Here is a 26,098-nt window from a genome sequence, read left to right as displayed (position 1 = left end):
CCAACGAATTTCACAGCATCACCATTGGAAAGGAATGAGACAGATGATCAAAACATATATCCTTTCCTGTGAGATTTGCCAACGTAATAAAATGCCGAATCGATCAGTCAAAGAACCAATGGTTATAACCACCACATCTTCCAGACCATTTGAGAAAGTCTTCATGGACATTGTAGGACCATTTACTCAATCACATAAAGGAAATATGTTCATTTTAACTCTTCAAGATGACCTTTCCAAATTCGCATGGGCCGTCCCTATGATAAATCATGAAGCGAACACGGTAGCATATCATTTTGTAACCCAATTTGTGTGCTTACATGGACTTCCAAAGAGTCTTGTCACTGACTGTGGAACAGAATTTCTGAGTCACGTATTTAAAGAAGTCTGCCAACTTCTTAAGATTAAATAAACTTCAACCACTCCATATCATCCTCAAAGTAATGGCTCTCTAGAGCGAAGCCACAGAACCTTAGGGGACTACTTACGAAGTTTTGTCGACAAAGATCCTCAAAACTGGGACACTTATGTTCCGTTTGCTATGTTCTGTCACAACTCAACGGTACATACTGCAACCAAATTCCAACCATACCAATTAGTTTATGGAAATAAGATAACAGTTCCTCATTCGTTCACTCGAGACCCGGAACCTCAATACAATTATGAAGACTATCACTTTGAAATGAAGAAACAAATGCAGGAAGCTCATAAATTAGCGAGGACGGAGCTATTGGAAAGCAAACACAAATCTAAAGAACGTTATGATAAATCAATAGCACCTCTAAACCTTGTCGAAGGAGATAGAGTCCTGATACAAGACAAAGCTCGAAAAGGTAAACTAACACCAAAATGGTTAGGCCCTTACCCCATCGTAGATATCCAACCAGATTCTCCAAATGTCACGATACTTAAGAAAAACAAACCTGTAAAGGTACACCGGAACCTTTTAAAACAATTTCATGAAAGAGTCTAACTATGTTTCAGACTCAGCCTAATTTCTATAAGAAGCACAGAACCTTTAACCAATGGATTGGACTCCGATAATTATCACCGAGTGTTCAATCTAACGTCATTCAAGGACCAACAAGGAATCTATTATGAGTCACAAGGAGTAGCCAGATTATCACATGTTAGTTGGAAATTAGTAATCTCCTTGGATGTACAATCACTAATTTCCAAGTACAATATCATCATGCACCACTATGGAGAAACCACGACCATCTGCAAAAATATGCAAAACAAATTTGGTAGCGTGGAAATTGAAGAGATTTGTTTTTTGTTTATACAACAATTTTCTAGAGCGACTTTGCCATATTTAAATGAGATCGATGCTAATCTCAGAAGTCTAATGTTAGCAATTGTCATTGATGATAATAGGGTTCGACGAGGATTGGGGCAAGCCTTCAGGCGTATGGCCAACGTTCTGTATGGTGTATGCTCGAAGATCGACGTTGAATTCATTCTAAATCAGATATCAGAACTATACAGAAGCAAAGTATCCAGCAAAAGCAATATTCCGCAAAATATCAGATTCTTACAAGCAGAAGCAAATCATTCTACACAACAATTAGAACTTCAACAACAAAAATTGGAACAAAACCTCCAGTACTTGCAAGCACAAACAGACCATACTATTCAAAACCTTAATAAATTGACGTTCCGCACCAAGGTATTGGAACAAGCATTATTATTTGAACTAGTATTAAATAAATATGCTTATGAAACACAGAACCTTATCTCCATAATAAACACAGCTTTAGATGGTAAAATCCACACTAGCGTATTTACTCCACAGCACATTATTAAAGAACTTCTTGAAATTAAGGTAGACTTGCCAATTGGAAATACTTTTCCATTGGAAGTAAATCCAGAATCTCTTAATGATATTCTCCGAATCTCTGAAAAAACTATATTCTTTAAAGATAGTTATCTTATCTATGTAATAGAAATTCCACTAATTTCCAGTGATGAATATAACATATATCATCCGATTCCTTTACCCATACCCCACAGTGAACAAACCATTTTCTTAGTCGATCCTGAAATAGATTATTTAGGTGTGACCAGAGACAACGAAAATTTTATCACTTTAGATAACGAAAAGTGGGAAGAATGTATAACATTAAAACCCTATAGACTTTGTAAAGGTAATCAGCATATCCAACATTGTGCAGGAGCGAATGTATGTGTAGTTTCATTACTAGTCAATAACCAATTTGACCCAGACCATTGCAAATTCAAATTCATTTCCTTAACAACCCCTATATGGCATCAGTTGGTGCAAACTAATTCATGGATCTATTACACCCAACCGGAATTAGGTACCATCACTTGCACAAATTCAATGGAAAATTCCAAGATCAAAATTGAGGCCCTCGAAAATCGAAATGTTTGTTTTTTTTTTTACTTGTATTATTTTTGTATGCAGTACACAACAATCATAATACTAAATACTGTAAAAGTGTTAAGTGCCAACTCTATTAAAATTAAACGGCTAAACTGGGTACCTACTAGTTCTTCCGGAGTGAGATAAGAAATATGATAAGTTTATACCACAAGTCCAAACCAGCATATGGTCACCGTATAACCACTCTTTTTCGTTATCACAATATCACATTTCTTATCTCAGTCTGGATACCTAACCTCAATAGTCAATACATTTAACATTATAGTATTATACAACAATGAACAATTTCAAATTTTCATTTTGCAACGTCTTATTGCGTTTTGCCGTTTTGCGACTTTGCGTACTACGTACTGCGGTCTGCACTCTGCGAACCTCGTGTTCATAGTTTACTGCTTATTGTTTAATGTTTAATAATAATTTGACTCGTTTGAAGACCGACGTTCAGTTTGTTTTGTTCATTGTTTTGATCAGTCGTTGTCACTGTCATTGAAACTATGGGTCGCAGTATAGTATGGAAGCATTTCATGAAAAATAATAATGGTACAGCCACTTGTCAATTATGTTCGAAAACATTAAAAACAAGCGGTAAGTGATTTTCTTATTTACTAATATTTTATAATATACCTAATAATCAAGGAAAAGATTATAATAAAAATATATTATTATTTATCTATAATTTTTTGATTCTCAGGTTATGGAAAATTAGTATAATTAATTTAAAATATTTTTTCACAATTTATTTTTATTATACATTTTTTAGTTACTTTATATACCAAGTACCAACTCATATTAAATAAGAAATTGTGTATGATAATTGTTTTAACTTACTAGTTATAAGTTAATAATATGTAACTGTAATTTTATTTGCAGGCAACACAACCAATTTAATGGGACACCTTAATACCATGCATAAAATTGTTAGTGCAAAGTCAACGGCTACTATAACACCAAACCAAGATTTGGAAACTTCAGATGTTGATGATCCGTCTTTAACATTGTCTATATCATCGACAGCTTCTACCTCAAATATGCCATCTACATCTTCTTCTTCTAATATAGTTAATATACCATCTATTAGTGAGGGAACAACAGACAAACTCCAAAAAACCATAAGTGAGTCATTTTCGCATATTGTGTCTTATCAAAGTGGAGGTTTCAACAAAGTGGCCGTAGTCGTGGGCGAGCCTCTAGAGAAGAAATTGGTTTTCCATCTGAATTAAATGTATACTTAAAAAGCGCTGTAGGTAGATTGACAGACAACCCATTATTACTATGGAATGATATGTCCTCAGTTTATCCAAATCTGTCCAAAATTGCATTAAAATATTTGAGCACAGTAGCTACTTCGGTACCAAGTGAGAGGCTTTTCTCCAAAGCAGGCTTGACAATGAATCAACAGAGGAATCGTCTNTTATCTATGTAATAGAAATTCCACTAATTTCCAGTGATGAATATAACATATATCATCCGATTCCTTTACCCATACCCCACAGTGAACAAACCATTTTCTTAGTCGATCCTGAAATAGATTATTTAGGTGTGACCAGAGACAACGAAAATTTTATCACTTTAGATAACGAAAAGTGGGAAGAATGTATAACATTAAAACCCTATAGACTTTGTAAAGGTAATCAGCATATCCAACATTGTGCAGGAGCGAATGTATGTGTAGTTTCATTACTAGTCAATAACCAATTTGACCCAGACCATTGCAAATTCAAATTCATTTCCTTAACAACCCCTATATGGCATCAGTTGGTGCAAACTAATTCATGGATCTATTACACCCAACCGGAATTAGGTACCATCACTTGCACAAATTCAATGGAAAATTCCAAGATCAAAATTGAGGGGGTAGGCAGAATAACTATACTCCCATCTTGCAGAATTAATTTCAGAAACTCTATATTATTTTCTAATAATAAAGCTAGTAGGAATATTAATTTAGATATTATACCAGAAAATGCTAGAAATGAACCGTTACACACATTTTCAGACATGGTCAGAACAAAAATTCCTCAGAACCTCACTAATAAAATCTTAATTCAAAATTTGAACCAACTAACCAATAAAGCAGTTGAGTTAAATAAACTTTCACATACCGTAACTGAGCCTTCGTTAATTTTCAACATTGAAATTCATGTTATTGTCATTTGTATTATTTTAACACTAACAATATTAACAACTATTATATTAAGTTTTAAATTAAGAAAAAATGTCACAAAATTATATAACCCTGAAATACCAGAAGCAGAACGGTCTAATGGTACTCAGGAAGACACCAAAGTGTAGTGTATTTTCTTTTATTATACATATATATTTATTTTATTTTATTATTATATTCATTTTTTTTTATTGTCACACTGAACTGACCCCAAATCACAGAAAATTCAAAACTTTACAGAAACTTTTAATTTGGGTGAAACACCGTGGTCATTGGACCCCCGTGTCTCATTTAGTCTGGTGGGTGTTAAGAACCCATGGCTATTATACAGTTTATTTCGATACATCTATATGTTAATAAACATATAGAAGTATTTCTTTATAATCAAAATGCAGAGTGTGTGTCGTACGACGCTGCTACCGTGGGAACCGCTGAATAAGGGTTTTTGATGTGACACGGGGCACCGTCTCGACGACACACAGGGGGTCAGTCAGTCGTAGTTAGAACCGAGCATTATACATAACGTATGTTTAACAAGAGCATTTTACATTTATTTTACAATTAGTCGTAATATAACCAGTGTTTGTTTCACAATATACAGCTATACTTAAATCGTTTTTTTTTACTAACAATTTAATAAAATACATTCATTATTTTAATATTAAATTGGTGCGTACGTTTATTTGGTGTTGCCAATAAAACCATAAAAACAAAAAAACGCAACAGACTCACAAAAACAACTATAGAAGACGATATGAGACTCGCTCTTTCCACCATCAACCCTAGGATTCCCCAACTTTGTAAAAAACACCAGGGTCAAATTTCACATTAAATTTATATAAATCATTATTTTTTTTTTAACTTTAATTTTTTTCTGTACTGTATTTTTTTTTTAATAAAAGAATAATTTTAATATATACAGCTAAGATTGTTTATTATTTTGATGTTAGGTTTTTTTTTTTTTTTACATTACACAGTTAGGGTGACGCGATGTTTGATTCTAGTGCCTAAAGGTGACATGAATCAAAAAAAGTTGAGAACTACTGCTCTATAGCAACAACCAACTTTTTCGACTTTTTCAACACTTGAAATCAAAATAGATTTTTTAAATTATTTTTTACGTATTCTATAGCTATAGTACTATCCAAAAACAATTTTTTTAATAATAAAAAAAAATCATGCATTGTAGGGTTAATGATTAAGATAAACCAGTAAATATTAAATAGTAATACACTGTCCACTACAGTATACATCTACATAGACACAGTACTTTTTGATGTGACCCATTGGTTAAAAATTGATCGTAAATCGCGTTAGCAATCCATATGCCTATAAAAAACATTACACTATAATTGACACATATTTAACTAATAACAAAGGGATAAATAAAAATATAACTAGAAAGACAAAAAAAAAAATAATAATAATCACAAAAACAAAATAAATATATAAAAAGCTACATAACAACTAATACAGGTATTCTGGTATAAACATGAACGATTTAAAATTATTTATCTTGCAGGACTTACTGTCTGTATGCAATAATAAAATACCACGGAAAGATAGGAACTTATCCATAAAAGTTGTAGTTTGCGGTTTACATTTTAAAGGAGATAATTTTTAAGATATGAGTGTAAAATGCCTGATGGGTCAATTAAATACATTGAAAGAATACGTCCGGCATTGAGAGAAAATTCTATTCCGACAATATTTTTAGGCTTACCAGAACGATTTTCAAATGTAGGGACAAAAAGATCGGCACCAAAAAATAGGCAAGAAATAAAAAAAAGGGTTTGTAATGCATCAACAAGTGACCTAGATGAAATTAAAATAGTACAAGAACAAAATTCACCGAATGAGTAAGACACTAATTGTACTTAATGATGCTACTACATAAATTTATTAATTATATCAATAATATAAAATGTAATCTAATTATATTTTGGGGTTTCTTATAATTTCAGAACTTCTGAATTGAAGGAATCTTTTTCAATAGCAATATACTAGTTGTACATAATATTATGTATCTACCCCCATATCTACAAGGTACCTATCTGTATATCCCTGGGTTGTTTTTTTAGTTTAATTAACAGTAAAAATATATTAAAATTGTTAGATTTATTAAGCTATTTTTAAGGAAAAAAATAACAAAGAAAAAGGTAACTAATTAGGTAACAAAGTAATGCATTCGAGAGAGAAATAGAGAATCCTTCCATTCTTCACTTTAGTTTTTTTTTTACGTCAATAGTATTAATTAGTATTATAAATTATAATATTATAAAGTGCACATTTGATTATATTTATTATAAATTTGAATGAATATTGAATACTGAAGTCTGAAATTTTAAAACTACCGCGGGTATTACGCAAAATGGCATTACAATACGGCCCTCTCTATAGCAGCCGGTTGTTGATCGGCCTTTTTAGCGCTACCTGGCGGAAGGCGCGCAAACCAAAGTGCCGTCAGATATCCTTTTCAGACCGATCACCGATGGGAATATTTAAAAATCATGGCAGATAACTAATGTGTACAAAATAGTACATGCAATAAAATCGACGAACCACCTGAAAATTTTTCAACAATTCAGTTTTTTTATCTTATTACATTTTATTGTACACATATATTGGATAAGAAAAATACTATTTGTATACGATTTGATTACAATTATCAATGGTTTTCTGAACTTGAAACATTGTCCTCAAAAAAGGTCATTAGGTTTACATACGGTTAAATAATAATTCAAAATAAATTATTATATTTTTTAATTAAGTTAATTAAAATAAATTTTAACTTTAAAATAATAAGCAATAAATACTAATTGACAAGTAACAGTTTGACTCTAAAGATACTTAAATTTAAAAGATAATAAAATAATTCATATAATTTACTAGAAATACTCTTCTTGTATGACCATTAAAAAAAAAGTAAAATATTAAAACTTTTTTACTACTAACTGTAGGTAGTTGACAAAAAAATACAATAAGTTTTTGATTATAAAAAAATTAAGCATATTAACAAGTATTAGTTATAAATTCAACATTTATGGAAATTATAAAAACAGTTGTTATTTTTATTAAGACACATTACATTTGTCACATTTAATACGACTTTAAATTTGCATCCTTCTCTACGGCATCTATTTGGGAAATTAAGTTCCTCTGCTACTGGTAAAAGGTTGTCCACTTTTACGAAATTCTTTCGGTGGTAAATTATTATACCAGCCTCTATTTTCTTCACGTGAATTATTTTCTTCGCGATCGCTAACGTCGGTGTCTTCTCCACCATCCATAATAAGAGTACGAGCTACTTCAATGCGAAAATCTAACAATGGCATAATTTTTTTCTTAGGTATATTTTTACTATCACAATCTTTTTTGTATTATATCCATGCGTTTACAATACTCAAGTCTACAAAGTGGAAAATTGTACGAATTGTTCATTTATTTGTATGAGATTTCATTCGATAAAGAGCTATCATGCGATCACACAAGTCGACACCTCCCATAAATGTATTTTAATTTTTAACACAATTAGGTCTTTCAACATCAATTTTTTTAAATTCTTTTTTTAACCGTCGGCGGCAAGTATCTTTTGGTTCTTTTCCTCTTTCCGAAGATAATAAATGGATTGGCTTATTATCAAACCATTTTACCAATACCATTTTTTTTATCTTCTCTCACATATTGTTTTGAAGTACCTCTATTTGATTTCATCATTGCTTTATCTGACGTTAATGTTATATTTTTTGTCAAATGATTTTTCATTACCTACTGTACCCGTAGAAAAATTTTTTTTTTTAGTAGTATCTGTACTTATTTTTCAGTGGTAAAATATCGATCAAAATATAAACAAGTTTTGGGTGTGACTGTTTCACTTAAATGCCACACAACTGATTCAGCCAAAGTTAATGAAAATTCACAATCGTCATGATCAATTGTAGTTTTTTTACCTTGATAAATAAAAAAATCTAAAACTAAGCCATTTGTATCAGCTAATACGAAATTTTTAAGTCCTTCGGAGTTAGGTTTACCTTTGATATAAATTTTCGTTTTTCGTAAAATCTTACTTTTTGATATTTTTTTTCTTCTTGAATACAGTCGAAGATGTTGTAAGTAGATTTGGCTACCTCTGTCCAACTTATGTGCCTAGCAACTCTATCGTGGTAGTTTTGATTCTAAAAATTAATTTATTCTTTCGTGTAAACATATACATACAGTGGTTATTATGAACGGTGATAGGAAAAAAAGACCAAGGAAAAACAAGAACAACCTTGGATAACACTGAAAAGAAGAACAACAAAAAAAAAACAATTTTTAAAAATTTTAAATATAATGCTTATTGATTATGAAAATTAAAAAAATGTATATATTTGTAATTAGTGTGTAAAGCAGGGACTGGAACCGGAACCAAAAGAAACAGGAGGTTCTTGGAGGAAGTCTAAGAACCGAAACATAGTAGGAACCCATATTTTACAATACTTAGAACTATCACCACATTTAAATAAATAATAAGTTTTCCTGTTCTTTTAGGTTCTTAGTCGTTTTAAGAATAATTCCGGTATTTCAAATTACTGAATACTTTATTTAAATTGGGGTTTGTTGTGAATAGAAAAGAAAGAAATAAAACTGGTGGTGGAGAATTAGATTTGGAGGTGTTTAGTGAGTTTGAGAGTGAAATATGGGAAATGCTCGGTCCAACAATTATTAAAGGACATAATATATTAGTAGATGAAAGTGCTGCTGATATTTCCTTTTTTGTACCACATTCGTAAGTTTATTATGTGTAGGCTAAGTGTACTACTAGTAGTTGTAGGCAAAGTTACATTAAATACTAATCTTATGTGTTGTAGTAAATAATTGTAATTTAGTTAGGTTTTCTTGGTAGGACAAAATGCTAACTTTCCATAGGTGTTGCCATTCAATATTTATTTTTACAAATATGATGAAACATAAATAATTTTAGCCAAATGGAATAATTTCTTTAATTTAACATAAATTTAGTTATAACTTATAATCATTTTGACAAATAATTAGTGGCGTATCTATATGGGGGGATATGATGGTAATATCCCCCCTGGTGGAGCAAATGTTGTACACAATACAACATGTATATAATAATATGAAAATAAAAAGTGTATACTGAATGTCTATTAAAAATCGTATAACCCCCTCCCCCCTCCTTGAAAAAAATCCTTGATACCCTACTGACTATAATACCTTTATCTCAAAAGAACAAAAAATATTAAATTAATTTGTTACAAAAAACATTTATTTAATTATTATATCAAATTATAAATTATTATTTAGTATAATTAACTATTAACATTTATAATACATAAAAGATCAACACAAAGCTTATTAAGTACTTCAAATATGGTCTTGGTAAATGAAGTTATGCCTGTTGAATCAGATGATACACCGGATGATGGACATCTCATGTGGGATGATAGGTTTGTATGTATTCAAAAATATATAAATGTATGTATTTTAAAATGACTTATTTTCACTCAGTTGCTTAAATGGACTTGAAGATCTTGTAGAAGATTCAAATAAAGTGAATGAAGTTGATGATTGTGCTATTGGCTACCCTTCAAAACATTTACCAACAGTATCTGAACCATCAATTAGGTATGTATAAATCTATTACTTGGAATACAATGATTTTACATGTTTAAAAATATATGTTAAATATTAAATGTATACATAAATTTCCTAATTCATTTGTTCACAGAAATGCATATAAAGTTAAAAAAAATTGTAAATTAAACAATTTACAAAACACAGTTGCTGCTACAAAATCATTTGCTGCTATCAGCCAAAAAAAAAACAAAAATTAAGGCCAGTTATTATGAGCGTAAATTATTAATCCTGGAAAAAATTGCTTTAGCCGAAGAAAAAAAAGCTGAATCTTTGATGAGTATAGCTCAAAGTTTGGCATCTAGACAAACTCTGTAGCTGCTTGGCGCTTGTTTAAAATGTTAATTGTTTTCTTCTACTTTCTTTGCTTTGCATTTATGCTTTATACGCTTTTCTATTAAAATCTTCTTCACTTGGCTTTTTGGTTTTTATCTAATGTAAAATTATTATTAGGTGCTTGAGTATGAAAGTATTGAGTTTATATGTTTATATGTCGCTTATGTTTTCAGGGTTACAACATCTTGAATGACTAAATTGAATGCTTTAAAAGGTTATCTAAGATATTTTAATAATGAATAAAACCAAGTTTGAATTAACTGTTTCAAACTTTTTTTTTTTCTTAATGATAAAAGATTCATGATTATGCCAACCCTATTAACATTTTAATATATATGTAAGTTATGTTAGTTGCACATGCATAAACAAAAATTAATATATGTTAAATACAGTGTTGGGTAGTAATGTAAAACTTTTCTAAAGTAATTTACCCAACACTGGTTAAATGTTAAAATATGATATGTATAAAAACAAATAATTAGAATAACAAACACAAATTTGAAGAAATACTATTTATTACAGACTGAGTGGGTTTACTTGTTATGAAGAGTATTAGACAACATTGCATGTGATTAATATATAATGTAACAAAAAAATTGAATTTTTAAATTTTAGTTTTATTTAACGTCTTGTAAAATTTGGATGTATGACTAGTTGTTGCATACGATGACCAACTGTTAACTGTTGACCTACTACAGGATCAGGAATAACTTGTGCATCATATATTCCAAAGTCAATTACTGGATTATCAGGTTCATTTATTGGTATAGGTATGTTATCGTTAATACACATGTTATGAAGAATGGTACATGCTATAATAATTTTTGAAACTCTCTCTGGGTGGTAGTGCAAAACTCTATGCTTCAGTAAACATCTGATTATAATTTTATAAAACAAATTTTTGTATTATTTATTTAGCTTAAAGAGAATATGTACCTAAAGCGCATTTTAAGAATACCATTACACCTTTCGATTGTTGATCTCGTACTTGTAAGCCAATTATTATAACAAGCGTCAGGAGAATCTGGTGCTGGATCACTTAGTGGTTTTAAAAGCCAAGATCTTAGTGAGTATCCTGAATCACCTACAGAAGATATTGAACTGAATAGATCAAATTTTGCTTATAACTATTATAGTGAAGATATGTAATTCACACCTAAAAGAAAATATGATGAATGACCGTTACTGTGTAAATTTTCCATCTACGTTGATACACAACTTTGACGCCATATGTAGGAATCATGAGTACTACCAGGATAATTAACGTTCACATTTAAAATTCTAGTATCTGAATCACAAACCTTTAATTTTATAATTTAATACAATGTTAAAGCAATAGTATACAATATTCACATAAGTACTAAGTACTAGGTAAGTAGTAGGTAAGTAGTATAGGTAAGTATTAAATTTTAAACGCCACTTTATAAATTCATTTTTCAGTTACAACTTGCAATTAATAACAGTTTTATTCACTACCTACATAAACTTAACCACCTTTTTGTCGTTAGTGATTTAAACTATATTTATTACTGTATTACTTAAATCGTTACTTAAGTACCTAATTGTATTACTTACTAGTTGAGTGTTTATACTGTGATATCCTTTCGGATTCACGTAAATATGTTCCGGATATAGTCCTTCAGAACGAGGTGGAAAAATTGCTATGTGTGTACAATCGATGCAACCTATAACGCCCGGTACACCAGTTTTTTCGTAAAATCCAGATATTATAGCTCCAGCCTACCTACCTCTACCTGTGCCTCAGTCGCACACTAATGTTAATATTGATAGGTACCTACCTGATTTACTGTACCTAAGTATTCTAATTTAGCACACGTTTTGTTCTACGTTATGTTATCTAAACACGACACCTGTCACCTATGAAACGGTCAGTACCCAAGACCATGAACTTTAGAGTAAAAATAATTTAGGTATTATTTTTACCCTCTACTGATAGTATTCAGTTTCTCAAATGAATCTGGGAAATGAACATACCGCTTGACAACATCGGACATATTCATTGCATCAGTAACCTCAGTTATGCATCTACTCACAGAAGCTTGGCTTAAGCCTGAAGACCTGTTATCTCCTATATCAAGTTGATATGATCCACTTGCGAAGAATCGCAATGCTGTCAAAACCTTTCAATAAATTAAAATTACACATCAAATTGATTGAAAATTTATATTGAGTACTATAGGTATACCTACATACTTTAAACGTAGAAAAATAACTAATTAATCTATACCTTTCTTTCTATTGAAATTGATGTTTTTCTAGTTTGTTCAGACATTTATGGCGTTAATACTTTAATAAGTTCTCCAGCCAACTCTTTACTAAGCCGAAATTGTTTAATGAACTGTTCATCAGATAGCTCTAAAATTGAATAAGGGCAATAATAGTTAATACTAATTATGGTAGCTGGTAAGAAACATGATTTGATTATATAATTTTTAATAGTTTTTAGATGGTCATGTATCTCACCTAACTTATCATTTAAGTAAATTTTGCCCAGAAAATGGAATTTTTACTCTAGCATTATACCCAAATGCAACCCATATACTTCAACCCTTCGATGTGAGTGTCTTTGGGCCCACGAAAGAAGAATGGGCCAAAGTAGTTCACCAGTGGAGAATGAACAATTCAGGCATGTCACTTACAAAAAAAAGACTTTGCTCCTATGCTTGATGGAGTGGTGAATGGCAGATTAAAAAAGGAAACAATTGTAAATGGTTTTCGTGCCTGTGGTCTTTTTCCGTGGTATCCAGATGCCATTGATTACTCTAAATGTAGAACTGTCCAACACATTCAAACTGTGCAAAATGGTAGTGATTGTCCCACATTGAAACAAAATTATATAGCAGAAAATAAGTATCTAGAATATCTATTAGGTGGTGATCTAGTGAAAACATTCAATGGTCCTAAATTAGATGTTATAGAATTAGATGTAGAACAAAAAACTTTATTTAAATTATGGCAAAATAGTCAAGTTTTGGTAAATAACATGGATGTTTCTGTTTCTGTTAATTGGATAAGGAAGAAACAATCAATGATTTAACTTTAGTAAATAATGAAAGTAATAATGCTATTCCATTACCAACACCTACAGAAAAAAGGCAAGATGACCTATCAAAAGCTATATCACCGCATCAGATCAAGGTTCAAGTGTGCCATCTCCTTTCTAAAGGAATTTGCTATGGCCTAAATCCCTTAAAAAAACTGAGGAATGTCGTCGACGTCTCAATTTAACAGCAGTGGTGACATCAAAAGAATTTCGGGAGTATTAAGAGAATAAAATGAATAAAATAAAAGAACAACAAAAAGAAAAAAAAAAGAAAAAAGAAGAAAAACATTTAGAAAAAAATAAGTCTCTGAAAGGAAGAAACCAACATGGAATGAGACTGATAAAAAAGATCAGGACGTCAATGATGAAGAAGAAGAAAGTGGATTGAGTGTGATGGCTGCAAGTGTCAGTTCGATATTGATTGTTTACCAAAAAACACCAATTAGAATTTGGCTCTGGACTTGAAGAGGAGTGTGAGAGTAGTGAAGAGACCGAATTTATTTGTCAGTTTTGTGACATCTGACGACATTATTGATACTAACGACACTGATACTGACATTTTTTTTTTACTATCAAAAATGTTATCATACAATCCATAATGGTCAATATCCTTCAATTATTTAGATACATAAGAAAACCACCTTTTATTTTATCTTATATTCAAGATCGTAACATTATTTTTGCAATTTTAATACATTTTAGAAAGTGGCATATTGTTTAAACTGGCATTCACTGGTGCCTTTACCCTATAGTAATTTATTTTTTTAAATTTATTGAATACAATTTTAAATTATTTTATTTAAAGTTCGTTTTTAAATTATAAAATATAATACTGTCTATTTAATAGTATGTAAATAATGAAATGGTATCTAACTACCAAGTTTAAATCAATCTTTATAATGGTAATAGCTACTTTCATATAAAATACACCTAAGTTGTCAATGTTATAGGTTAAAGTGTCTGGTGATAGCCTACACCGAATATTTTAGAGATGTTGCTTTAAAAATTGCTTATTATGATTTGCAATCATAATGATGTTTTTATTAAATATCTATTCAAATAAATGTTTAAAGATATATTCAAATAGCGTTATCTAATATTTTAGGTGAAATAAGTCGTACTACAAAAAGGTATTCGGTAAATTTGTTCCTGATAGACCAGCGGACACGTTAATACCTACCGCTCAACAGTTTATTGATCACGAATGTCTTATTTGTAGAGATATATGGGCATACAATACTTGCGACCAAATCTTTATAATATGCATTATTAAGTTAGAATTATTTTGGTAGCTACAATTTTTATATTTTCAAATAAATTTGTATTCTATAACAATAAAGTATTATATTATTGACTTATTTAAAGTTAAATATGTATTCGATTCGTAACGTAAAGTACAGCACGAGTCGAGGTACACTCGTCATTGAGTAAATTTTATGAGCGTCAGAAGTCAAAGTTTTTAGAACATTGGATATTCACTTGATTTCTCATTTAGCGATTTTCTTATTTTGTTGTAATTCAAAAACAAATAACTGTAGATAGTTAAAATTTACACCATATGATGTTTATTTTATCAATTCATATACTTGATAACATTTTGACTCGTTTTCTTAACTTTAATCTACTGTAATAGTAGATAGTGATACTGTTTAATAGTAAAATAAATGACTAATCACTGACTGATCAGTAATAATATACTATCAAAGGTTGTAAGTTTATACGTTTTCGCAGCAAACAAAATGTTGTTTCTTGGTCACGATGTCGACGCACACGGCGAACGCGTAAACGCAATACGTGAGTGGCCGCTACCAGCAACGAAAAAACTGCTACAACTCCTTCTCGGGTCGTTGAACTTTTACCATAGGTTCATTCCGAACAAACGACCCGAAAAACCTTTCATTCAAAGAACAGAAGTACAGCACGTACGATCGCGAGCTACTTGCGTAAATTTCATCCATCTCGTTGAAGGAAGGTAGGAAGGTACACTACGCTTCGAGTTAATCACAAGCCGCTCATGTATATTATGTTCACACTGAAGACAGAAAAAATCGTCGGTCGACAGGTTCGTCAGATTTTGTTTTCATCGCAACAAATCGCCGGCGTCATATTGCCATATTGAATGTTCGAAGAACGTCGTTTTGCCATTCCGGACTCGCCTTCGCGAAATCGCGACTATAGTGCGTTTCACAAAATTAGAGACTCGACTGTAGCGCGACCGGTGGTCAAATATTTGGATTTCAGTGTAGTTCAAACATTGCAAAAGAGCTGTTGATTTGAAATTACTGAGTGTAGCGCTGTACTACAGCGTCTGTTTGATTTACGAGCGCTTTTTAGTTAACATTTTGAGTTGCTACTGATTATAGACCAGTGTTTCTTAACCTGTGTTCCCCGGAACCTAACCTAACCTCTAGATAGCCAAGTGGACCCAATGTTGTGAACAATGTCAAAACGAACTTTATTTTCTTTTGCCCTGACCGCATCCGCATTTCATTTTTATCTAGTGTTATGTCAGTACAGTGGATTCCGCTTAATGTGGACACGTTGGGACCAGCCCTGTTTGCCCACATTAAGCGGTTGCCCATAAAAACCGAAATTAGTTTTGAAAAAAAATTATAGTAAAAAAAGTTTTTATTTGTATTATCATATATGTAATTGAAAAAATGTTAAATAATTACTAGGTATACAAATAAAACTAAATACATATAATATACTAAATAAAATGAATCTTTGAATGTAGAAGGTTATAACACAATCTCATAGATATTCATCATCAACAGACTAAGAATATGTCACACCAGAATAACTCATGGTTACCAAATGTCCCGAGTGAGCCCCCCTCATGTATGACGTGCGGGATCGAACTCACAATAAAACACATCCTCACATCCTTCAAATGTTTTGAATACCTCGATGCAAGGAAACGCAACATTTATCCGGTGACTTATATGACATACTTGGACCAGTCCTGCCATCACCTAACATATTCGTGTTCCTCCAGGTGACAGGATTGAACAAACTCATTTAACCTTCTGAACGACACAACTTTAAAATTGAAACTTTAATAATAATTTTTTATATTATTATGTCACACTTATTTGTAAAAAAAATCTCATAGATACGACGATACCCGATTAAACTAGTCCTTTTTAAATACAGATATGTATATTCTAACGATATGATAAAATAAAACTGCCCACACAAACCGAATCGAGTGTCCATATTACGCGGTTTTATTTAACATCGTTAATATACATTTGTATTGGGACCAGACATGTTTGTCCACAATAAGCGGATGCCCATATTAACCGGTGGCCACATTAAGCTGAATCCTCTGTATGTAGTTTTATTTGTCACGGTATTATACATCGTGTCAAAGATGCACCGACTGAGTCGCGTCTCCGCAAAACATCTTTGTATTTATGATTTTTTTTTATGTTGTGTCGTTTTAATAAAAGCCATCCTGCGTTACCATTCAACCTTACTTGTTGTATCTTCCTATATTTAAACATCTAACTGGGAGTCTTAGCACTAGACAGTGACCTACGCCTTGTCGCATCGACAATACACTGATAATGATATCAATTTATTATATTAAATATTAGTTTATGATTTTTATTATACCTAAACTTACTTAACTCTTAAATACATATTGTTAACTTACTTACATAGTACTTACCTACTGTACCAAGTACCAATTTATTATGTGTATATTACATTTATAAACATGTGTTATTTCTTTATTTATTAAAGGAAAACTGAAAAATAAAATAAAATGTACCTAATCATTTCATTTAAACAAGCATTTTTCTTACGAAAATAAATGAATACCACTATTTGCGACTCTCTTACTATTGCACTGATAAACACGGTAAAAATACACCATTTTACATAATTCTATAGAAAATAAATAAGCTACATATGCCACAACATTATAATGCAAATACTGAAATTCCTTTTAAATACAGCTAATTATTATGTATCATCTGTAAAAGATTGGTGTGATAAAAATAATATGTATAGTATATCAATCTATGTATATATAATATATCCTTAATATTTTAGATATTATAATTAGAGTTCTTTATTAAGATCTTTTTTCTTATAGCATTTCCTTTTTAGTGTGGAGCTGTATATACTCTACACACAACAATGTCTTACTCTAAACGATAAATGTATAATCAAAATCATTCTGAATAAAAATATATTGTATTTTACTAATTTAATTCTCATGAATTTAAAGTTTGAACTTTGGTCAATCTTATAAGCTGCATATTTTATAATGCTAAATGTTAAAAGTTAATACAAGATTTCAGTGTTTCAATTAAAGTCTGCACATTGTTATAAATACAAGAATGCAAAATAATTTTGATTTAATTTTACCAATTAATCGCACTTATTTTAAAACTCAAAATCCAATAACTAGGGGAGTCTTTTTATTTTATAAATATAATATTAATTCAACCAATTTTAATCATTTCACCAAGTGTCAGAAATACATAAATAATATTTCTTCTTATTTAATATTTAATAATTATTTTTTCTTCTTTTTTTACTTAATTATGTTATAATATGATGCTAAATAGACTTTTATTTGTATTTTTAGTTCATTTTTAATACGAACTTAGAGCATCTGTATTTAAGCACATGCATTGGACAAGATGGAAACTTGTTTATTAAATGTGTTTCTATATATTGTATTTCTAGTTTAGTGCGATAAATTTTATTATTATTATTATTATTATTATTAAAGTAACTAAAAGAATAATATAATGTATGATTATAATTATACTTTTAATTTTAATCTAAATGTCTATGATATATTATTATAATTTATACATATTTTATAATTTTGGTTTCCGCTATAATATTATCAATGTTTATCATTTTATTATAACATATATTTTGTAAATATTCACCTCTTAGATAAAAGAATTTCGGTCATTTTGTCTGCTTCATAGTTTTTACATTGTAGGAATAAGGAGTCGTCTATCTAGTATTAATTTGTATAAATCTGTGTAAAACACTTGACAGCGCATTCTGTCAGCCGCCGTATATACGTTTCACTTGATGTGTGGTGTCGTCTTCAGCAATGTTCAACATTAAAGAAGGTTATGTTAAGACTCTCTTTAAAATTGAGGTAATTTTGCATTTTTCTTATTATTAAAAAATCTAAGCTGAATTTTTAAATTTTTAGATGGTTTACCCAATTTTCACAATATAGTATAAATAGTAAGTACAGAAGTTTGAAAAAAAATAATTATCAAGATTACAGTTTATATTTATTTAATTATAATAATCATATTATGTTGACAATTGTAATAGTACAAAATAATACTGACAATGTATATAATTACAAAGTACAATAAGAAAAATACATAATTTATTTTCTTTTGACAATATTGTAGAACATAAAATACTTAGGAGTATGGTACTTAAAAAAAATTAGAGTTTAATATATTCTCTAAGAAGATACCCTCCTATAATAGTATTAAGTTAGTCTTAGTAACTATGATAACTTACTATAATGACGTATGACAAAACTTATTTAAAAACATCATGATTTTGACTGAAAACCTCCATTCATCATATGTTCATATATAAGTATGTTCTTAAATAATTAAATGTCAATTGTAACTATTCACAAAATAATATTAGGTAAAAATAGAGACTTAATTGTTAGGAAGGTGTACTGCCCTGAAAAATCAATATTTTTAATAATAAGACAACATTAATATTAGAATCATATAGATGCTTATTTCGGTTAAAAAATTGTACCATTTTGGCACTACTCTCTTGGATCCAAAGCATTCATACACGTATATACATCACACATGCAACAACTAAAAACTTTTCATCTCGTAACCTAACTAACCTATCTGAAGGTTACTGAAATGGCTTGTAAAAAGATATGGTGGAATAATTGCTTTAACAGTTTAGTAAAATATACATAATACTACATCCTAGACTGTAAATATGATCTCATATACAGTTGAAACATAATCTTTTTTGAATTGTTTTAAATATAAAAATAATTTTCGGTTATTTTTAATTCTTAAGTATTAACTAACGAACATAAATTACAGAGAAACCTCTATTAACGGACACCTCCCAATAGCGGACTTTTTTGGGGGAACGGGGACATTTTTACTACTTTTCAATAGGAAAACCTTCGAATAGCGGACTTTCCGAATAACGGACATTATTTTACTAGGGAATTTTTAAAATAATGGTAAATCCCTAATCATTATCTGAAAATAATATGTATTCATATTCGTATGTACTCTCATAATAATGTAATTACGATAACAAACTCTTTATGGGACGATAAGATTACGGCAAATTCGGTTATCGGTGAAACGGTTATGTGTTATGACAAAAGTATGTCAGTAAGTGACGGTTTTCGACGCGATGACTACGTTAAAACGAAAGCGGTTGTCACTTCGCGAAAAAGTTGAAGTTTTAGATTACCGTAAAAACAACGGAAAAGTAGGAATTCGTGCACTCGCAGAAAAGTTTCAAGTTGAAAAAACACAGATCGTAAATATTGTGTCTAACACAGAAGAAATTTATAAAGCGTGGGTTGAAAATGGAAATGAAGAACCAAAATTAACGAAATAAAGAAAATGTGAAGGCAGTGTGATTGATAAAGAACTTTTGGTCTGGTTTAGCAAGACTCAGGAAAAAAATTTATCGGTTTCCGGACCAACAATACAGAAAAGGCTAAACAACTTGATGAAGTTCACGGATTAAATGACTTTAAAGCTTCAAACGGGTGGCGTGAAAAATTTCGAAGAAGGCATGACATTTCGTTTAAATCTATCTGTGGGGTAGCTTCAGCCGTTGATAGAATAGCTATTGAGAACTGGAAGAAAAAATTGCCAAACATAATCGACAAATATGAAAAGCGAGACATCTTCAATGCAGACGAGACTGGGATTTTGTTTAGAGTTCTACCCAATAAAACTATGGCATTTAAGAATGAAACGCGCCGCGGTAGAAAAGTTTCAAAAGAACTGTTGACTGTGCTATTGTGTTGTAATATGATAGGTGAGTTTGAACGTCCTCTCATCACAGGTAAGGAAAAACGACCTCGAGCTTTCAAAAAATTAGACGTAAATAAATTTCCCGTTGACTGGTGTTAGAATAAAAAGGCCTGAATGATGACACAGATTATGACAGACTGGCTCATAAAATTTGATAAACAAATGATTAAAAGTCAAAGAAAAGTACTACTTTCTGTCGACAATGCAGCTCCTCATCCCCATCTTAAACTGCAAAATGTCGAGCAAGTCTTTTTTCCAAAAATGACGTCTCACTGCCAACCTTTTGACCAGGGCATAATCCAAAAATTTAAAAAGCTAAATGTTGTAGATGCTGTACTGGGTGGCTTCTGCTCAAGCCCAAATAAAGTCTGAAACTGTAAAAAAATGCTTCTTGCAATGTGGTTTCAGTCACCAAGGCGATGAACAATTAGGACAAACAATTGATACTGGAGAACAATCCGCAGCAGATGGGGAACTTTTAGCTCTCATCACACTGGTCGACAGCAGTGTTGAAGTAGAAACATATTTTGAATTAGACAAAATCATTTCCACTCACGACACCAATCTAATGGGCACCGATGATCCTGATGAGCCCGGTGAGCCCGAAAACGAGGAAGAAGACGAGTCTGAAGAAGCAGAAACTTCAAAATATCAAATAACAATTTTACAGGATGCTTTAATCATAAATAGAGGTAAAGAGCAATTCTATTTTTATTTCTGCTGTAACATTAGCGAATGAGATTGCACAGAGACGGTGTAATTACAAACAGACAAAGCTCACCGATTTCTTCAAACAAAAATAATTTAAAAATACATGTACATAATTTTGATTTTGATTGTAAAAATATACTTTAAATAATAATTAATAATTATTTTGTAAAAATATAAAAATGTAGTAATTTACAATAAATAATAAGTAATAACTAATAACATTATATGTATTTACATACATAATACATTATTATACAAATACATTTCAAAAATGTATTCCCTCTGAATAACGGACAACATTTTGGTGACCGAGAGTGTCCGTTATTCAGAGGTTTCACTGTATATATATTTCGATATAATCAATTTCGTAGGTATACATCACTGCGAACGCATTAATACAGATTAAGAGGAAACAAAAGAGCAAAACAAATTTAATTTCCATACAACTATAATAATATATTGTGTCCAAAAATAACTTTTCCCGGGTAGAAATGTTTGACTATGATTTCGTGTTTGGAAAGTGTCCTGTCAATAAAACTTCACCAGTGGTGTTCTAGTGGTGTTCTAATATCGAATGGTGTTAAATTGTGTCTGCGTAGAATTTTGCACTGAGGTATATATTTAGTACAGTGCTCTGTGAACAAACCTGGACCATTTTTGTAAATAGTGTTCAAGTGTCGATTGATATTGAAACAGTGCTTAATTAATTTGGGGCCAGATTTAAATATTATATATACAGTGAAACCTTTGAACATTCAATACCAGAAATATTCTTTTTTATTTCAAATTGGAGGGTATTACAAATGGAAGCATATATGTTCTCATTTTCAAAAAATTGTCTGTTATTTTGATGTTTCACTGTGCTCACATTTACTTTTAGTTTAAACATCACCCAAACACAATATGTATTAGCTACTTCATCTAAATTATATATATATTTCGTATGGCAAAGTAGAGCAACAAATTTAGACATGCAAATATTAACAAACAGATAGACTATATGGAATAACATAAAATAAATAAAGTAAAAATAAAAATGAACCTAGAGAGACGAATGGCAATTATTAAAGCTGGGATATATTTGAAACTATAGATTATAAACGAATGTCCAGATTTCGTATCCAAACGACTTCATCCCTATTAGCTGTATTTATATCATTTAGAGTGCCTTTAAATTCACGGATCGGGCATTTAGTTGATAAATGGGGGATTGTTTGCGTATCATTTCCACAGTAGTATGTAATTTCCGTTTATACTTCACATATTTAATTCTTCCATGGCCGGTTTTGATACGATTTAGAGTCACCCAAATGTATCTAGACAGTCCATCAGGGTACTCAAAGGCCAATCCTCAAGCCATTTGGTATTTCCCTCCATATTTTCCAGTAATAGCTTCTTTGCACTTATCCAAGGTGGTTTGCGGGATTTAAGACTTAATATATCTCTATTTAATCTTAAATCCACGTATGGCTGAAAGATCTTGTTAATGTTTATCTTCATTCATTCCCGGAAAAGAGCTTGTTCTCTTCGGATCTTTGGAGGAGCTATATTACTCATTACTGCGAGCCATTTTTAAGGGGTAGATTTTAATGTTCCCTCCATGATTCTCATTGCTGAGTTGAGTCGATTATCAAGTGTATTGGTGTGTGCACTATGTATCCATATCGGGGGGCATTATTCCACAACTAAATACTAAACATACTAGTGTTAGAGTGCTTATATCTAGGGTATTTTCATCAGTTCCCTATGATGTACCACTCAATTTGGCAATTATACTATGACGGGTTCTTATTTTGGCCAGATGAATCCAAATACCACACCAAGGTATTTGGGAAAGGGGTTGTTTTTCACTAACTGCTCTTGAAATTGCAACCATATCTCCTGGTTTGTTTTTCTGTTATTCGGATGGAAGAGGGTGATTTTCGTTTTTGATTATGTTTGAGTCTCCATTGATAGTAAAATGTATGTATTATGTCAATGACTTCCAGAGTGTTTTCTAAGCCTTCGAAATCTTTACTCCGGCAAACTAGGACTATGTCACCAGCAAATAACAATTTTCTTAAGGTTCCAATTTTCACTGGTAGGTCCTTGATATTTAGGTTAAAAAGAAGAGGTGCCAACACAAAGCCTCGAGGAAGGCTATTGTTTGGCATCTTCGTTTTACTTTTTTTCTTTCCAATATTAACAGTAAAAATCTGTGCCTGGGCATATTATTGATGAGTTTTATTAACATTTAAAGAATTTTGATAAAAGCCCTTTTCTCTAGACAGTGTCATAGGCCGATGATAGGTGTATGAATGCCATTGCAGTTTAACGTTTCTGTAATACCCAATTTCTGTGTGGGTATTAAGTGCCATTACCTGGTCACAGCATTTCCTATTAGGGCGGAACCCAAATTATTTATGTGAAATAATGTAATCAATGGTTATAAATCAATCTTTCCAGTAATTTGTAGCATACACTTAATAGAGATATCGGTCTATAGCTGTTTACATCATTTTTTGGTTTTCCAGGGTTTTTTAGACTGCTAAAATTGTTGTTGGCTTACAGAATTTCAGTAGTTTTCCCGAATGGCGGACGTCGTAGAAGTGTGAGAGCCACATAATTGTCTTAGGCCCACTATACTTTATGAACTCCGGGTATATTTTATAATTTATGTAAATTATAACATATTTACACTCTTCATTATTAGATAATTGAATTAATATAAAATACTATTTGCTATTAGTTTTCAAAATAAAATAAAATTAGTTATCAAACTAATAACAATTTCGATTTATGAAAAGCAAAAAAAAATGTATCTATTCATTATCAATATTAGACATTTGGTCACTGAAATGTTATCCACGATTCGTAGATGATTGTTATGTAGAAGATTCAAACGTTTTTATAATTGGTTCTCAAAAAAGAGTCCACTATATAAATTGTCCTTTAATATTTTTTCTAATATTTCAATGTATAAACAAAAAAATATTTTGTGTTCATTTAATACCGAATATCTGCGAGTTGCTTTTAAAAATTATGAACAAATTCGGAACGCTAATTTAAATTCAAAAAATAGTTTAGGAGCAGACTTCTCACCCCCTCCATAATTTTGAGCACTGCTAATAATTAATAAATGTCCATTGATTGTATCGCTCATAGTCAACAATGATTATTATAGGGAAATCGTTGATACGTCATACAGGTATGGTTAGGTTAGTATTTTAATTTGCTTGAATAACATAATAGGTAACGGAATTTAAATTCAAATCCGTAGGTAAGTGATTATATAGGTTAGGTTATGACCTATAACTTAAAGGATTAGGTTAGGATGGGGGTGCCTAGTTCGAATCCTGGTTTGGACATTTCAAATGTGACCGCCTTAAATTGTTAAATTATTTTCACCATTTAGACACAAAATTTCTGGACACCATACAAACACTGGTGTCTTACCTTCACATTAGTAATCGTAATTTCGTATTCAAATATTGATCCTGGACTGGTTAAAAATTAAAAATTAAAAATTTAACAACTAACACTAACTGAACTAAATATTTCTACCCGGGTTGATTTACAATTTTGTTTTATATTTTGCACATAACTGTACCTAAATAATTTTTTGGTGAATAAAATTCTGTGTAACTTAAAAATTTAATGAAATAGAATCAAGTACCTACTTGCATTTGGAATGACGTATAGGTTTAACCAGAGATAAGGTTTTGAAAAAAAATAACAATTACCATTTATTTCATATATATGCGAATGAACTTTGAGAAAACTACTGTGGGATGAAGTGCTTTTAAAAAAATCTATGAACAAGGATCAAGCCTTACAAAGATAATGAAGATATTTTAAAATCATAAAAATCAAATGAAAATAAATTTTACAGTATTACACTGGACAAGGAAACATAATTCAAAACCTTAAAAAATCATAATTTAATTTTTTTGTATGCATACTTTTTTAATTTTAATTCGTATAAGACGAAAGTAGTTATTGTTTAAGACTTTTAAGTTTCATGTATAACTTATTCTCATTACACAATGGTATTGTTTATAATTGAATTAACATCAACATAAGGGTGTTATCAATAAAATCGATATATAGATGTATTTGAAAAAATTGCATTTACATATAATCTATACATTTTCGTGTTTTTTCTTCAAATTACATTTATGATTAATATATAGAAAGCTCCTCTCAGAATTTTTTTGTTATGTTTTACATATTTCATAACAATCCAAAATGTCAGATATTAAATGTTTTGTGTTTTAGATAAAATTTATCTAGATATGGGTTTTCATCTAAGATTAACATTAGACAACTAAAACATTATTTATCAAGTTAAGATAAATGATAAGTACGTAGGTAGTTAAAATCTAGATAATCTCAGCTCTAGCTGCTGTATATATAGGTAAATATATATTTCATTCGTTAATCATCCATTCATGTCCTGATCAATTTCTGTAATAGGAAATAACGACATATTTAAAGTTTTGTAAATTGTAACACAAAGTAAATGCTATTCTCCATCGCTTCCATTTGTAAAAATAATGTTCAACTACCTAGGTACTTTTATTTTCAATTGAATTTGAAATTCTCTTAAAATTTTAACATTGAAAAAACCTCAAACAAACGACAGATATTGTTAAAGTTTGATAATGAAACCTAAGCTCGTCTGCAGAATATAAATTTGGTATTTTATAATATTAATGCGCACTAATGAGAAAACAATATGTGTGTAAGACTTCCTT

The 26,098-nt window shown here is 30.6% G+C and overlaps 2 protein-coding genes and 1 pseudogene across 2 annotated transcripts; all 3 read left to right on the top strand.

The window, feature by feature from the left end:
• Positions 1-1,169: 1,169 nt before the first annotated feature.
• LOC111036456 lies at positions 1,170-5,237 on the top strand. The gene is made up of 2 exons (XM_022318481.1): positions 1,170-2,371; positions 4,259-5,237. Exons 1-2 carry the CDS (start codon positions 1,193-1,195, stop codon positions 4,697-4,699), a joined length of 1,620 nt encoding a protein of 539 aa, XP_022174173.1. The 5' UTR covers positions 1,170-1,192; the 3' UTR covers positions 4,700-5,237.
• A 972-nt stretch (positions 5,238-6,209) lies between these two features.
• Positions 6,210-10,817, top strand: LOC111036452 (annotated as a pseudogene).
• Positions 10,818-20,016: 9,199 nt separating this feature from the next.
• LOC111036451 (tigger transposable element-derived protein 6-like) lies at positions 20,017-20,750 on the top strand. The gene is made up of 2 exons (XM_022318471.1): positions 20,017-20,145; positions 20,277-20,750. The coding sequence occupies exons 1-2, from the start codon at positions 20,017-20,019 to the stop codon at positions 20,748-20,750; spliced, it is 603 nt and encodes a 200-aa protein (XP_022174163.1).
• The last annotated feature ends 5,348 nt before the right edge of the window (positions 20,751-26,098 follow it).

This window comes from Myzus persicae, unplaced genomic scaffold (genome assembly GCF_001856785.1).
Source record: "Myzus persicae strain clone G006 unplaced genomic scaffold, MPER_G0061.0, whole genome shotgun sequence".
In the NCBI taxonomy this organism is placed as follows: Eukaryota; Metazoa; Arthropoda; class Insecta; order Hemiptera; family Aphididae; genus Myzus; species Myzus persicae.
Note: the sequence above shows the minus strand (reverse complement) of the source record. Positions and strands in the feature narration are given on the sequence as shown.

Bases quoted from the DNA above. Each gene is read 5' to 3' on its own strand.
- LOC111036456 (XM_022318481.1), top strand. From the start codon at position 1,193: ATGCACCACTATGGAGAAACCACGACCATCTGCAAAAATATGCAAAAC. The intron at 2,372-4,258 runs GCCCTCGAAAAT...ATCAAAATTGAG, and splicing joins ATTCCAAGATCAAAATTGAG to GGGGTAGGCAGAATAACTAT.
- LOC111036451 (XM_022318471.1), top strand. From the start codon at position 20,017: ATGACTACGTTAAAACGAAAGCGGTTGTCACTTCGCGAAAAAGTTGAA. The intron at 20,146-20,276 runs GTAAATATTGTG...GGTCTGGTTTAG, and splicing joins AAGTTGAAAAAACACAGATC to CAAGACTCAGGAAAAAAATT.